General features: G+C 34.4%; 1 protein-coding gene across 1 annotated transcript in view; it reads right to left on the reverse strand.

Annotated features, from left to right (window-relative positions):
* The window catches only part of LOC120625375 (neuropeptides capa receptor-like), a 46,209-nt gene extending 43,172 nt beyond the window's left edge, over positions 1-3,037 (reverse strand). The window contains exon 1 of the mRNA XM_039892417.1: positions 2,489-3,037. Coding sequence (XP_039748351.1) covers positions 2,489-2,789 — 301 coding nt within the window. The 5' untranslated portion in view covers positions 2,790-3,037. The remainder of the gene's footprint in view (positions 1-2,488) is intronic.
* Between the last annotated feature and the right edge of the window lie 14,813 nt (positions 3,038-17,850).

Consider the following 17,850-nt stretch of genomic DNA (forward strand, 5'->3'; position numbering starts at 1 on the left):
TATTTATTTATTTATAATGGACAGCCAATGTATATAACATTATGACCTGCTCATTTTTTTTTGTTATCAATCATATTGTAAATTTTCAATTATTTTTAGTTTCTTTTTTTATTATTACAGCATGCATTAAACTGTAAAAAGTCATTGCTATAAATTATTTACAGTTAATTATTGGTCTGATAACATAAACCCTCAAAAGTATAAACATAAAATTATTTAAAGCTAAATTACAATGAATAATTTAATTTAATCAATTATTAGGAAACAAAACAAAAATGATCGCAAAATAATCAAATCAGATTAAAACAATTAATATTGATGACTTAAAAATAATAATAAAATTAAACTTAATTAGTTAAAATCAGCTTATTTAGTAGAAAAAACATCTATAAAATATGTATAGATTTAAGATATCACTTAAATCACTTGGCGGCACACCTTTGTCGCTAGAGTGGTAACTAAAAGCCGAAGCCTTCGACAAGACAAAATTTGAATCAGAAAGTTACGGTGTTTAGAAACAATAAAACGTTTCTACGATAACGAGGTATCCATACTAAGGAAATCTACAGATACGGTTGATCAACATCGGAGGTCGATGCCAAACGTCTTTGATTGAAATGTAAAGTTTACGTCGTGAAATACACGCAAACCGATTAGCCGTGACGTGATAGTAAAAGCATTTTGCTAATGCACTCTTGTATTTCATGGCTTTTTGACGCTTCTGGAAGGTAGTCACTATGGATGTCAAAATAGATGAAAAATGGTTGTATTAAAATAATATTCTTTTGTTTTAATATTCACATACTTGGTCCATCATCATCATTATTATCACGGGTCTCCCCACGATGAGAAGGAGTTAAGGCCGTAGTCCACCACGCTAGCCCAGTGCGGATTGGTGGACTCTACACACCTTTGAGCAGATTATGTAGAACTCTCAGGGTTTCCTCACGATGTTTTCCTTCACCGTTGACGCAAGTGATATTTTAATTGCTTAGAACGCACATTACTTAGAAAAATTTGAGGTGCTGGGATTCGAACTCAGCCTTTCGAAAGTGTAGTCGAGCTCATACCCACTGAGCTATCACTGCTTCGCTTAGTCCATAATCCAGACTAATATTTAAAACTGGAGTCCGCGTGTTTGCGAAAACCGTCTGTTTTACCGAGTTAAGAAGCATCCTATGACCTGGTCCAGGAAACTATCCTTAAGCAAATATCACCAAGATCGTTTCAGAGGATAAGCTCTCTTAGGAGATTGCAGAGCTCAACTCTAGTTTTATTCCTTTCGGCGTTTTTCTTAAAAATCATTGACCGACAGATAAATGTTTTAATGTCTCTTTAAATAAGATCTTCCGCCGTCAATTTCACCCCAGGATTGCCCACGTGAAATGGCAGAGTAAAAACTATTTATAAAAATAAAATTTCATGCTTCTTAAAATTCCTATGTTCTTGTAAATGTTCTTAACTACACAGTAAAGAACTTTCCTAATAAGGAAACCTACGCTCTATATTTTAATGTCTCTATACAATTTGCCAACGCCAATTTCACCGCCGGATTTCCCACGTGAATTTTCCGGAATAAAAACTAGTTATAGAAATAAAAGTTATTTTCTCTTCATATTTCAGTTTTAGTGTAAATGTCCTTAAGTTGTTTGGGTGAACAAATATAGAGCACTAGCTTCGGTCCGGGACTTCGTCTGCGTAGACTTCATAAAGGGGTACAGAGATAAATAATAATTCCAACTGGACTAAAGTCCGTCGCATTCAATAATTGGCTGCATTTTTTATTTTTATTTTTTAGTATTAATGGACCAATCTAATCGCCCACCTGATGATAATCCTACTAATATTATAAATGTGAAAGTAAGGATGTTTGGATGTTTGTTACTTAATTGCGCAATAACGCCTGAACGGATTTTGATAAAATTGGACATGCATGCAGCTTTTGGCATGGAAAAGAACATAGGCTACCTTTTATCCCGATTGCTTAAGTAGTTTCCGAGAGAAAATTGAATATTGTTTACGAGCCTCGGTCAGACAGCTTTGAAATTTGGTATACATGTCACCTATGTTATGGAAAAGGACCTGCACTTTGTTACAGAGATAGATTGTAGTCTGGTATAGCACATAGGTTATTTTTTAAACCGGGAAATAGGAGAGTTCCCGCGGGAATAAAAACATTAATAAGCGCGAACGAAGTCGCGGGTATCAGCTAGTAAAAATAAAAAAAACATGCAACGATGATAACAAGTGTATTATTGTACATTGTACGTGAAGTGCATATTGAACTTCTTGCCGAAAATTGCTGAGGATTTTTTTGGTGTGGAGTTTATACTCCTTGAAGATTGAAGAAATTATAGATTACACCATACAGATACTCCTGCTTTTCGTAGAGTATTCAAAATTAAGCTTAATTTCCATTATAATAAATAAATGGGAGAAGAATTGCCAAAACCTCTGGGTATAAGTAAATAAATAATTTTAAACTTACCAAACAATAGCAGCAAAAGATCGCTTACAGCCAAACTGAACAAGTAATAGTTTGTAGCGGTGTGTAAACCCGGGTTGCGCACTATGACAACACAAACACACACGTTGCCCACCACGCCAGTCAGGAATATCACAACGAGCACCACACTGATCGGCACTATCTCTGTCAACGGCAACCTGCGGGAACCCATCAACCACCATAGCATTTCTTCCTCACTGCAGTCGAAATTGGATATATTGTTGCATCTGTTGTAAAAGTCTTCATACGTCTCGTTCATGCGGAGAAATGATTTCGAATCCATGATTTCAATTTATATTATCGCGCATTGATACATAACTGAAACTAGTTTTAAATAAAAATGATTAATTTATTTAAAGACCACGTTATTTCTTCACATTGTTGCAAATAGTTCGAAAGTCTATTTCATTTTGAGCTTGGGAAATAATACATTTTAAAATATTCTTTTAATTTGTAGTCGAATTATTAAAGTACGTCCATGTATAAATAACTCAATAAACGCAAAAAAATACTTTTATTTAATCATGAAGAAAAAAGCGTATTTTAGTTGAAATTTCCTTTGTTTTTTATTCTTATCATCATGATCGTCATGACTTTTAGTAAATATTTAATATCTAGACTTGAGAAAAATTATTTAATGAGCAGTTTTCACGTTCAAGAACAAACCGAAGTCGTAAAGCATTGTCGAACTGTATCGTATCTCGCGTTTCGAATTGCGGGAGCAATAGACACGTCTCTCTGTTAGAAGCTTCGCGCGCATACTGAGTACTGAGTACCGACTATTGCACATTGTCTACTGAATACTGATTGAATGGAACTTGTGATCAGAACTGCAGATTGAGTTTACTGTGAATCGAAATGAGAAGTGTCGTAAAGCTCGAATACATCGGTGTACTGAATGATAATGCCCTTGTGAATCTTAAATTGATCTCGCAAAGAAATTCTTCAATTGAGGAGTAACCTCGATGTAATCAATTGTGTTTTAAAGAAATTGAAAATTGATGAGGGGCGGAAAACTAGATTAAGTCAAGAGTACAGGTTTAATACCATTGATTAAGAGTTCAATTGATGAATTTTTTAATGACAAGGTTGCTTGGAAGCATCCGGCTCCGCTTTCAGCTCTCACAAGATAGAAAAATGAATGTTAAAATGCAAAATGTAAATTGTTGATGTTGGAAAAGAGCAACTGCTGAGTTTCTTGCCGGCTTCTTCTCGGTAGAATCTGCCTTCCGAACCGGTGGTAGAATCACTACAAACAGACAGACTTGACGTTTCAAAAGTGCTTATATTAGGCCTACTTGAAATAAATGAATTTAGAATTTTGAATTTTGAAATACAAAAAGGTAGAAATCCATATGCAGAAAAGCGGCCTCAATATTTAGGAGAAAAGAAAAAATGGAAATAAATTACGAAACTGGTTCATTTTATTTACGAATAGCTACTGTAAATATAAACAAAAACAGCCAAATATGAAACGTCTTCGTTACCGCCGCAATGAGACCACTACACTAAATAGGAAAGTCAGTTTAATCAAGATTTTCTTATATTTATTATCAGGACACGACAATGTCTGCCAGGCCCACTATTTAGATAAACTGTATCATGCTCTGAAGTATATAGATCCGAAGTTGAATTTATTTCTTCGAGTTCGAGCCTACCTTGTGACTATCAGATTATATCATTACCAAGTTTATATAATAAAACTATCAATATAACACAGCTAGAAAGAACCATTGCTTGATAACGTAAATTAAATTGATGTTTGTAATGTAAGACCATTAAATTTTACCGAATGTTTATGCACAAAATTATATATAAATACAGTTCTATATAATACTTATTTAATATTTATCTTAGTTCGGAAAATACAAAAAAAGTGCTATCTATGAAACTTTTGCATTTAAATTAATGAAATTACACGTACGACATACAAATGCTCTCTTTACAATAGCAACCCTGTAGGTACTTGCTTATTCTTTAAAATATGAAATTATTGAGAATAGCCAGAGATAAGACATTGTTTAATAACCAGATATACCTCGTTCCTTTAAGTAAGGCCTTTAGCGTTAGTAAAAAAACGATTCGTTATCAGTCACGTCGGTAAGCGTTATGAATTTAAGCAGAAGGTCCAGGGTTCGATTCCCGGCAAGAGCAATTTGGGAATTTATAAATTTTTAACGGCTTCGGCCTTGGCTAGTTTCCACCCTACCGACAAAGACGTGCCGCGATTAAGTGTTCCGGTGCGATGGCGCGTACAAATCGATTAGGGTTATGACTACCATACTCCCTATCAGGTTAGCCTGCTACTACTAAAAAAGCCCACGGAAATAATATTCTAGCTGAACAAATTATATCCGTTTCAGAATACTTTCATCTCATACCTCCTTGTATATAAACGTGGCATAAAGTTATGCATTATGAATTCAATTCAATTCTTGTTTATTACTTTTATCTGTGCCAACTGAACATAAGGTACTTTGCCAATGTTTTGTAGATGGAGAAGGCACGAAAAAGATTGATCGGTATAAATAATACAAAGATAATTTTGTATATATACCTAAAAAAACTATTACATTGCTAATTAATCTAAGACAGCACAGGCAACACAAATATAAATATGCTAAACTGTCGGAAATTATAAATATTAAACTATAATTTTATTACTTTCTATATATTTACATAAAAACATCTAGAATAAAATTCAAAAAATTCAAATTCAAAATTCAAAATTCATTTATTTCAAGTAGGCCTAATACAAGCACTTTTGAAACGTCAAGTCTGTCCGTGTGTAGTGACTCTACCACCGGTTCGGAAGGCAGATTCTACCGAGAAGAAGCCGGCAAGAAACTCAGCAGTTGCTCTTTTCCAACATCAAAAATTTACATTTTATATTTTAACATTCATTTTTCTATCTTGTGAGAGATGAAAGCGGAGCCGGATGCTTCCAAGCAACCTTGTCATTAAGAAACTCATCAATTGTATAATAACCTCGCTGTAATAAATGTGTTTTAACACATTCTTTAAACTTATGGATTGGTAGGTCCAAAATTACCTTAGGAATCATATTATAAAAGCGTATACTCAATCCCACAAATGACTTCTGCACCTTTCGCAGACGATATGCAGATGTCACTAATTTATGACCATTTCTTGTAAGTCGACTGTTTATATCCACTTTTTGTTTATAAAGACTAATATAGTAAAAACTTAGACATAATAAGGAATGAATACAACCATTAATAAAAATTTAACACTTAATGGGTGGGGGACTTTAGGTGGAAGAACGTCATAGAGAGGATAGACGAGTTTGGGACAGTTAAAAATGATATGAGAGACAGTGATGCATAGTGACTACTCTATCTGTGAGTATGGCTTGGATCCTCCATCCACCGCCGCTGCCCAGTGCATACAGGGTATGCACTGGGCAGCGGCGTGCACAGGGCCTTCGGCCAGGGAATATGCATTAAGCAGATACATAGCATAAAATGGAAAAATTCCATATTTAATTAGCTATTTCAAAGAATTTGGGTAGGCAGTGCTTTTGTGCATGTATGAAATGCACGCCACTGACACAGGGTAGGTACTAAGCGGGCATATTAGCATATTATATAAAATGAAAATATCTCCAGTACGAGTTATAAAAAACTTAGGGATAGGCATTGTAAAAGTTATAAACAGCCTTCCCTTAAAAATGTTATTGCTCGTACTATAGATTTCCTCATTTTATATCATCTACATACCCTATGCATACCCTCATTGCACGCGACTGCCTTTATCCGGAGTTTGGCCAGATGAATATGTATTTTGTCACTCTTCAATATAACCTATTAGTACTATCACGTTTATTGGAGGTAAGGAGGTAATGCGTAGGTGCTACGCCGTAGCCGTAGCAAATAGACAGTTCGGGTTTTCAATAAATCATTCTGATGAATTATGTACCCACGTTAAATTCAAATTAACTCAAATATATATATACTTATAATTCAAATTAAACTAAACTATCTGCAAAAAATAAATGTTTAAGATCGAACTAGGGCTTCCTGAGTTTAGTTTAAACATCCAAACACTGCGGCTATTTTCTTCCTGTACATTTTATTATAGTGATAACTAGTAGCCCACGTTCTTACTCCGCGTTTATTAAAATTTCTTACGAATCCCGCGGGAGCCGTTGTTTTCCTGGGAAGAATACCCTATGTTACTATGTATTGCTGGTTTACTTTTTTCCATCTTTCTTTGGCAAATTGCTATTTTTGCCTCATCATTCTGTCTGTGTATATTCTTCTAAAGCACCAGTAATTTGAGAATCTGTCCGAGCATGAATGTGAAATCTATTTACTCAATGTGTTTGCTATCTAAGATAGTAAACTCTACGCATGCTGCCATGCAGAGATTGTTTGTAACAAACATATGTTCTTTTCACACGAGCCTTTGATGTTCATTCATGTACAGTTAAGTCTGCACGTGTTAAAACATAAAATATTTTGCTCACCATTTTGTTGGTGTACTCGTGTTTTATTTTTTACTACTCCATGCCCACCGATTTGTCCGCGTTTATTTAGTTTTCCATAAATCCCGCAAAAACTGTACATTTTTACGGGATAAATAGATGCCTATATTATGTTAATCCACGTTATAATTTATCTTTATTCCAAATTCAAGTCAAACTGGTTCAGTATTTCTTGCGTGAAGAGTTAAAAACATCTATCCATCAATACAAACTGTCGCATTTATAATAGGATAGTTATTTAGTAGGATGGGATCGGATCTTTTTATTCCACTACAAGTTACACCTTTAGTGCAATTGCACCTGATGGTAAGTGATGATGCACCCACGTAATACCTCCTTATTAATAAACGTGATCGAACTGAAATAGGTTATAACGTAGGAATAGCTACACAGTGTTCGCGTTCTGACATTAGAAAGTCGCTGCTAGTTGAAGAGTGACGAAATAATGCATACTCCTGTTCATCTGCACCTGATGGTAAGTGACGATGCAGTCTAAAATAGTAGTGGACTCAACTGTTAGAGGGTTTCCTAATTAAAAATTAAGAAACTCTCATACCTCACAAACACAAAGTAAGCGTAACTTGTGTAATAGGTACTAGATATGAGTAATCCATACATTAATACGTCAAGCGAAATTTTTGTACCCCTTTTTACGAAAATTGCACGGTCGGCGGAGTATGAAATTTACCACACTTATTAAACCATATAAAGAAGGAGTGCAGAATGCTATTTTTTTTTTAAATTATGAATAGAAATACATAAAAGAAACAAAAACAACATAGCATCCACTACCAAGTATTTGGCAAACACACATATACAACGATTGTTTTTTTTTATTTGAAAGTTGATGTTTGATGAAAATCGGTCCAAGATGACCGCTGCCACAAAATGGCGGGTTACATATTTTTTCACCACTTCCACAATATGAGTATCAATTGAATAGGCTTGATTAGTACAATAATATACACTACATTGAAAGTTTATAAAGTTTTATTTTATATGTATTATAAAAAAAAACATATCAAAATACTTATTCTTTAGCTACAATAATAGATATATGAGGCAGGTTCAAAATCACAGACCGACTCTTCAATTTCATTTATGTGTCTAGATACAAAATAAAATCTTGGAAATACCTCGCAATAAGTTTAGAACTTTTATTAAACGTAAGCTTATTGAAAAAATCCTATCATAACATAAAGAATTTCATAAGAAAAATAAAAAAGCTTGGAAATGAATGAACATTTATGAACTCTGTTTCCGACCTGAGCATCGAAACCCGTAGTACTGCGGCCATGCTAAAAAGTACACCTACTAGAAATTCATAAGTTGATTTGCCTGATTCTCGGTAATATAGCCTGCTGCAAAGTTGAAGTAGTAATATAGCCGGCACTATCCATAGGGATGTCCAAGAGAATTTTCCCCTCCTAATTATTAAAAAAAAAAAAAAAAAAAAAAAAAAACATAGTCAGGTAACCTGCCTGCCTATGCAGCTGCGGAGGTAACACGGAAAATGTATGTTGGCCAATCAAAACAAAATAGAAAAAATTAAGAATCTTAAAGAAAGAAATATTTCGGCACTTTCAAAAAGTTTCACAAAACAGCCGCAATCGATCTGCGGTTAAAAAAACGCACTTGCCACTATATCAGAAGCTGGTACGCCCATAAAATAATGTAACATTATAAATGTTACATTATTTCCATATAACAAGAACGAATATAATCGAATACATTATAATAAACAGCCGCGTTCTATCTGCGGTTAAAAAAACGCACTTGCCACTATATCAGAAAATGGTACGCCCATTAAATAATGTAACATTAGAAATGTTACATTATTTCCATATACACGTAACGCGTAACATTATAAATGTTACATTATTTCCATATAACAAGAACGAATATAATCGAATACACTTGGTAGTTGCGACCTTCTGATAAGGGCGTTTGAATTTGCAAAACCTTTGTTTACCCGAGACATTACATATCCTACCGCATTATGCTCAAAATTCTCGAGCCAACGTTTCGAGCACTTACGCTGTTTAACGATAAGTGGGCGATTCTGTAAGGTTGTTTATGAATTGCAATTGGACAAGGTGCTGAGTACAAAATGTACTTCTATTAAATCTAGTGGTGAGAATGTTGAACTTCTGCTCATGCATAATATATATTGTTTGTTAAATAACTGAGGTGATATTTTTTGAGGTCACGGCAGATATCAAACTGGGTTAAATAATAATAATTTCCAGCTAGTAGGTACTTTAAACAATCAAATTATTAAACACAGTTTTAAATTAAAGGCTCTTTAGTCTTTAAGTTACCGCGATTGACTTACATTTCATTTTATATCGACTTAACTTTACGATTTACGGCTATTTCTTATCTAGTAAGTATGTAATAAACACCTTGGCCGAATATAGGTAACAGGTTGGTATCATAGTTAATAGCGATTTATATCGCGTAAAATATTTCAGAAATTTAATAATACAATTTTATACTCATAATATAATATTTAATGGTTTCACTCTGTGAAAGAGAAATAAAAAAGGTGCGTCCTAGATTGGTTTCATAAAAATAAAGTGATTATTCTCCTTAGAGATTTGACCTAGATCACACCGACAGAAATATCGTCAAATCATATTTTATCCAGTTAATGTTATTAAAGCGAAAGTGTATCTGTTTATTGATAAAATATGGCTCACAAAATAGGCATGGCTAGGCTTGGCTTGAAAATAGGCATAGGACAATATTTATCCTGGAAAAGTTGCTAGTAAAGGATACTCGCGGGATTTAAAAATTACTTAAACGTTTTACTTATCTAGGTCAAATATTGCATAGAGATAGTTTGCATCCTTTAATTGACGGTCGATTGGCGCAGTGGGCAGCGACAGTTTTTTATTTTGTTGTAATGGTGGAAATCTTTATGGCTTCCTCTGACCTTTTGGGCAGGACAGAATTTATGTGGGACTCTATTACCAAAAACTAAAAACCACCAAGAGACTCGTATAGTGACGGGTAGCTAGCCCAATAGCTACCTACAGCCTCCCAAGGCAAGCTGACATGCGGTATATTCCCGTCATCTCCTTCCCCCGTCTACGCCACGCCGGGGCGGATGTGCGTCCAGAGCTTCCTCACCTCGCCACGTGGGCAGCGACTCTGCTTTCTGAGTCCAAGGCTGTGGGTTCGATTCCCTATAACTGGAAAATGTTTGTGCGAGAACATGAATGTTTATCTGTATATTATAAGTATTTATGTAGGTATATTGTTCATAAAAATATTCATCGGTTATCTAATTACTCATAGATGGCGATGGATGTATTGTCGTAGTATATATTTATTTATTTATTTATTCTGGAGACAACCATACATATATAACACGTTTACGGACAGCCACTAGTAATTCAATATTTCGCAGCTGTTACTTTGAGTAACGCTCAGTGGAACAGGAATTTCATTATACATACAACACATCATCTCTGTAATCACATAATTAATTTCAGGCGTTCCAATTTGTCTGTCTATCAATTATCCTTGAGTACCTATCCTCAGGTAGATTAACTCACACCCAATAGTAGAGTCGTTTTCGAGTTTCGTTGTCGTTTCACAGAAAAATACAGCAAGTGATAGTTTTTTGTTTTCAGACGTTCGGCTTAACGTTTTTAAACTTAAAAATCTATACTTGCAAAACCAAATATCAAAACAATGCTCGCTATCATCTGCCTCAAGCGAATTCAAGAGTACTTCGGACACATTGTCAGGAAAGACAGATATAATTTTTAAAAACTACGTAGTCACTGGCAAAGTGGAAAGAAAAAGATTACGTGACTGCGTCTCTACGATCTACGATGTTCTCCGAGTTGCAGGCGATAGAAATGAAATGGCGTACGAGTACAATCGTGATTAGGAGAGTCATGAATGGAGATGGTCACGACCCTTCGATATGAAGAGCACGACTGAAGGAGAATATCTGCTTTCATATCATCATCATTTCAACCAATGGACGTCCATTACCTGGCATAGGTATTTCTTATGGACTTCTAAATACCACGGTTTTTTGCCTATCATATATATATCTTTTAAAGTTGGCTATAACCTTTTTTTTTGCTAACCAAATTTGTGCTAAAATAATATATATCATTTGTAGGGGTGGTTTTTATAAACATGATTTTAATACTCATCTGAATATATATGTTATTCATCACAAGTATTAAATTCAGTTATTAACGAGTCGTGAAACTCAAGTGGCACATTGAAGAAATTCAGAGAAAGGATGGACGTTGGGGTCACAAGGTGCTGGAATGGCAGCCCCGCACTGTTAAGCGCAGCGTTGGTCGACCTCCAACGAGGTGGACGGACGACAATAGGCGCGTCGCAGGTAGCCGCTGGATCCAAGCGCCACAAAACCGTGGAATTTGGAACTCCCCACAAAAGACCTATGTCCAGAAGTGGACTTCAATCGGTTGATATGATGATTAAATTAAGAAGAAAATTGCCCTTTACATCATTCGATTTCATGAATATCATTGACTCGACTGTGAGATGGTGATAACAAAAAAAAACAGGCTAAGTTTTTTGTGGGCTCTTCCTAGACCAGGACGCGTTTTGAAACGCCTTCTAGCTTTAGTTTTAAGATAACTAATGCAGTTAATACCATCACATAACATTACTGGTAACATGTTAAATGTATGAACGTTTCATATGTGCCTGTGATAAGTTCTACATGAGTAAAACTTTTTTGAATTTGAATTTGAATTTTTATGAAACGGTTGTGTTCAGCAAAATACTTCTTTAATAATTTTGAATGAATGAATGTATACACTTTTATTGTACACCAAAGAAAAAAAGTAGTTACAGAGATATAAATACATATCAAGAGAGTACAATTTTGTGGCCTTATCGCTACATAGCGATTTCTTCCAGGCAACCAATGGCGTAAAAGGAAAAAACATAGGTAGGTGGTGCAATAAATATATAAATAAAATATATATATAAATATATTATTACTTATTATATTTTTGTTAATTTTCTCATCATTTAAAAAGATACATTACATGATTTTGTATTATTTAATTTTCTTTAGGATATTGTTGTTTTTTATTTTGTAGTATTTATGATTTTTAAAAGTAATTCTTTTACCAATGTTAATAATTACTTAAAAAGTTAAGTTTTTTAATTATGTTTATTCTTTCATCTGTACTAAGATTTTTTTGTGTTTTTTTTTGTACGCGGTCAACAGCTAGTGTTCTTAAATGATGGGTTCTTACTATTATATTATAAGCACATTATTTGATTCACTTGATTTGCATTTATTTTAATAAATCACTTCCTAAACTTTTTGAAATGTTCGTAAAATGTTGTGTTTAATGATCTTACCTCACCTAACGTTGAAAATTAAGACTTGAGAGTTAAGTGGAGTTAAGACATTATTAGTAATTTACAGCTTCAAGTATCGACCTCAGTAAGTAACGACTGTTTTAAACTTGCAGAAATAACTCGGAAACTTAATGAAGTTGGATCTGGGGTTAAGGACGATACTCCATCTTCTGCTTTGCTATAACTATGACTAGGATAGTTTTCTCATAATCATCATCATATCAGCCCATTACCGGTCCACAACAGGGCTCGGATCTCTTCCCACAGTGAGAAGGGGTTAAGGCAGCAGTCCACCACGCTGACCCAGTGCGAATTGGTGGACTATATTATACCTATGTTATTGGAATTTTTATGAAAACATCAGATTCCTTAATAAATAAAACCAGTAATATAAGTAAATATATTTATGTTGCCATTGCAGGCCAAAAAAATTTCCTGAAATACCTTGTTAATTATTATACCCATGCAATGACATTATTAGTATTTATTTACTTATTTATTTACATAAAAGTTTACAAAAAATACTTATAGCCACCCAGGTTGGGTTAATATATGCTAACAAAGAATCAAGGGTGTCAGGCGAATGACATAAATCGCATTTCACTTCTCAAGGATGTAAACGGATGAAAGCGGGTTTTTATGCTCTTTTGCGTAAAAATGTTACAAAGTAACATATATACTAAAGAAAATGGTAAATTGCATGAAATGAGCTTGTTTTAGAGACCTACTCGTAGGTCGAGAATAAACATTAAAATATATTTTAATTTTAAGCCTGATGGGAGGCTTCGGCCGTGGCTAGTGACCGCCCTACCGGCAAAGACGTGCCGCTAAGCGATTTAGTGTTCCGGAAAAAAGAAGAAATCTCAACCAGCTTAGTTCATACGTTTGTAATACTAGTAGGCTTTGTCGTACCTGACAAGAATACAAAATTTTAAAATATTCCTTTTTAAAATCGCACTGGAAAGTTTCATTGCCATGTATTAAATTAATTGCAAAATTATTTAAATGAATTGGGACAAAGGTACAAGGTTACAACCTAAAGTGTGGCAGTGGGTCCTAGATTATGAGACAATCATTTAATATAAACCAAGCTGCTGTTTAAAATGAAACCTAGGATTTTTATATCGCCTTGAAGGCACTCAAGTTTTACATGGCAGGAAACACAAAACAGTCACAGTAAATAAAAATAAATAAAGCTTATATATTTACTGTGGTACAGTCGGGGGAGCGTTCCATACCTTAGCGGTATATGTCAGAAACGCGGATAAGAACGTTTCGCGCGCTTTTGTAAACAAGCGATAGCAGGAATATGATTGTAAAGTTCCTAAGAAATATCCACCGAGAAATATTGGGTAAAAAGCCGCGTCAGTGCTGTAAACTTGATATTTGCCTGTGTCAGCAATTACTCACCTGGCAAGAAGATCCACAAAGTCTAAAGCTTCGAGCTGTTACTTGACAGAGCCACCCTACAAAACTTTAGTCACATCGTCGCTTAAAGCAGTATTCGCAGACTTCAAACAAGAAGAGGTTTTGTGTGTATTTCTTTTTTGTACAAGTAGCAGAAAATATTTATTACGTGCTTTTAGTCCTTTGACAAAGTAGGTTTTTTGTCAATTGTTTTTTGTGATCATTTATTTCAATGTCTGAGGTTGAGGCAGTGTCCATCTCCTTCCCCCGTCTACGCCGTAGCGTAAGTGCGCCTCGAGCTTCCTGACGGATCCGCTCCGCGCGGCAGCGACCCCACTTTCTGAATCCAAGCCTATGGGTTCGATTCCCACAACTGGAAAATGTTTGTGTGATGAACATGAATGTTTTTCAGTGTCTGGGTGTTTATCTGTATATTAAAGGTATTTATGTGTATTATATGCATAAAAAGATTCATCAGCTACCTTAGTACCCATAACACAAGCTACACTTACTTTAGGGCCAGATGGCGATATATTGATGATGCATTGTCATAGTAAATTTATTTATTTTAATATTTGTTTATTAAGAACATTTATATAAAAGACAAATAATATAAGCAACATTCTGGACATGTGATACATGAGCTTTACCAAAGGGATTCTTTGAAATTTTACTAACCTAACTACTTTATTTAAAAATGCAACAAAAAATAAGAGTAAATACGGCAATCTTTTTCAAAGATGAACATAGGCTACCGAAAATCAATCACCACATAGAATCCAAACCAAGCAATGAATAATTCTTTATTAATTTACATTAATACTAAGCAATTATTCTCTATAAGAATTTAAAATTGCGAGTTTCTGGGTAATCGTTGTAAATTGCAATAATAAACTCCTTAGAGTCGTCGCTCAGGCATCCCCTGACAGAACACGAAACACGAAATAATATAAAATAGTTGGATTTTAATTTTAATTGAAATTTAATTTAATTTAATTTATTTTTTAATTGAAATTTAATTTATTCTAATTTTTATGTCGAGATTTTTTTTTTATTTGTTTTTGTTTATTTTTAAAATCTGTCTTTTATATTTATTTTGTATATGGGTCCCCGACCTGAAATAAAATGATTTTATTTTATTTATTTATTTATAAGATATACACTACGATGATGTGTAATCAAATGTAAATAGGATTACAAAACATGAAAGTATTTGTTGGTGTAATTTAGGAATGCCAAATCTGATTACGTTTGTACATGCCTATACGTTGAACTGTGGAATTAGACTGGGATTTCCATCCAATTTTGGTGTAGTAGTATGAAAATGTTTTGGGATATATTTTGACAAAGTGTACCAAAACAAATTGTGCTTCATTTCTTCTACCAAAAGTTATGTTTATTTTTCGTATCATCATCCGATTGCTACAAAAATGTGTCAACATATCTTTTGCACTTGCGCATGTTCTAGGCATAGAACAATGAGATTTAATTTTAATACAGGCCACATTGTTGGCGATTAAAGGTTGATCATCAATCTAGTTCATGATTTAGTTTCACGCATAAATCTACATGAGTTTAGAAAGTGAGAGTTAAAACATATCTATTCCACGAAATCCACAGGTTATATTTTAACATTATATCTATTTACTTGTTTAACATACGATCACGTGACATGTATTAGGATAATTCTCTGAAGATTAGTATAAAAAAGTTAGTATGATAGATCGTTATAAATAATAAAATAATAATAATAAATATATTACGACAATGTACACATCGCCACCTAGCCCCAAAGCAAGCGTAGCTTGTGTTATGGGTACTAGATGACTGTTGAGTATTTTTTATAAATAATATACATAAATACTTAGAATATACATATAAACACCCAGACACTGAAAACATTCATGCTCATCACACGAACATTTTCCAGTTGTGGGAATCGAACCCACGGCCTTGGACTCAGAAAGCAGGATCGCTGCAAACTGCGCCAATCGGCCGTCAAATCAGATCGTTGTATACAGCAGACGCTTGATGTTCGTTTAACCTTTTTGTACGCGTGCAAAATGAAGCCACATTTTCATTCCCTTATAACTGAATTGATGCTCCTTTAAAGTCGTAAGTAGATTTACTACGCCACGAGGTTCGACGAATAGCCAATAACTGCGTAACTTGAGGTACAAGTTTCATTTTAGCTCCCGGGGTGGATCAATTTGCCTGTATAATCATGCACTAAAGCTATTTGCATATTAATAACGAGCCAATTTCGAACTAATGCATACTTAAGGTAGCGCTTTCCAAAAATAATCATATTATTGCCGAAACTTTTGTACAATTTGACCGTAATTCCGCCTGACGCAAAGTTAGATAAGGCCTAAGATAAATCATCTTTGGTAGAAGAAAATTAATGGAGAATGTAAGATTGAAAACACTTTTATTGTCCGCCACAGAAAATAATACAGAACAAGAACACAGAGCTAATAAGATAGAGACCGCGGCGAAAGAATCATATTTGTAAAAATGTTAACTGCAGAGTTTATTCCGGTAGACTCTACCTTTCTAACCGGCAGTAGAGTCCACTGCAAACAAACTGATTTGATACCTACTTCTTCTTCTTTTTGAAGTGAAACTTCTTTATCGGGGTTGGAAAAAAATTTAGTGTAACATTTTTCGGTTACGCGTGACATTTTTTCGTTACGCGCCATATTTTTTTTCTTTTTGTGCCTCTCCACTACTGGAGGTTGGCCGTCCCAGCGAACTTCTCGCGGTCTTGCACCAAGCGCAACAATATTTCCACGCAAACAATATTTATAGTTTTGATACAATAGGTAGTAAAATGAACCAAATTTCAGCGCCACCTTGGGAAAAAGTTTACAAATAACTACATTCCTAGACACGTAACCAGGCTGGCATATCTTTATCGGACAAAACTTCCGAAAAAAGCAAATGATTAAACTTTAATTTATAGTGGAAAACTGACCAACTCCTTTAGATATAAAGAGTAAACCAATAAAGTCCGCCTAACTAAATTAAAATCCCTCGACAAGGTTACTCGTAGAAAAGTAGATTGTGACGTAACTAGGTCCTGGTAATAACGACGTAACTCGCAGCTAAAGTTCCGAATGCCGTCTAGGCGCCGATCAATCCGCTTGTATCCTCACAGACATAAGTGCTATTTATAAACCGTGCTTTTCGGAGAACTTACTTCCTTTCATATAATTAAAATGAATATCTTGAAGCCGGGCCAGGGCGGGTTGTCAGCGCGACATTAAAACTTTCACTTAATCACATTAATACTTACAAACTTGGCACTCGTGTGAAGCCGAGGCGGATCGCTGGGATGTTGATGAACTTAAAAAGCAAAATTTTGTCTAAGTTTTGTAGCACGGGCACTATTGTTATACTATAATACTCAACTAAACTACTACAGTATAATGCATGCTATCTGGTTAAAGATAATATGATAATATGAACTTCCATGTTCACACTATTACTAACATTCCACTAATATGAAATCCCAAAAGGATTTTCTTTTTGAACGTTCGCTATCATTCCGTCATATATAACATTTGAAACAACAGTAAAAGATTTTCTCTAGATATACTTACTATAATCGAAGCTACAAAGGTCAATAATTTTCAAAGTTGTCATTTTTTAAATATTCTATTTTTACCAAAAACCGAGTTGGTCTATTTACAATATTCTCGGTAGTATAGTCGTAAAAAATGTTCATTTATTAATTGTTCTGCTGCTAAATTAATTTTGCTGTTCACTTTTCTTCGCGACTATACAGCATATAAAGCCGGCATTAAATTGATAGTATACCCCACAAACTGCTCTTCACTTGCCATTATTGCTTTATACCGAACTCATTATTAAGTATACAAGTATACATATACTTAGGAAGTTCATGCGCATAAACTTAGTAGGTTAGATTTTAATCGAATATATGTGTTAGAAGTTTGACGTGTTTTGTGTATGTATGTGTCTGTCTATGGCACCCGAACGGATGAACCTATTTTGATTTTATTTATTTTTTGATTGTATAGCAATGTTTAAT

This window comes from Pararge aegeria, chromosome 7 (genome assembly GCF_905163445.1).
Source record: "Pararge aegeria chromosome 7, ilParAegt1.1, whole genome shotgun sequence".
Lineage (NCBI taxonomy): Eukaryota > Metazoa > Arthropoda > Insecta > Lepidoptera > Nymphalidae > Pararge > Pararge aegeria.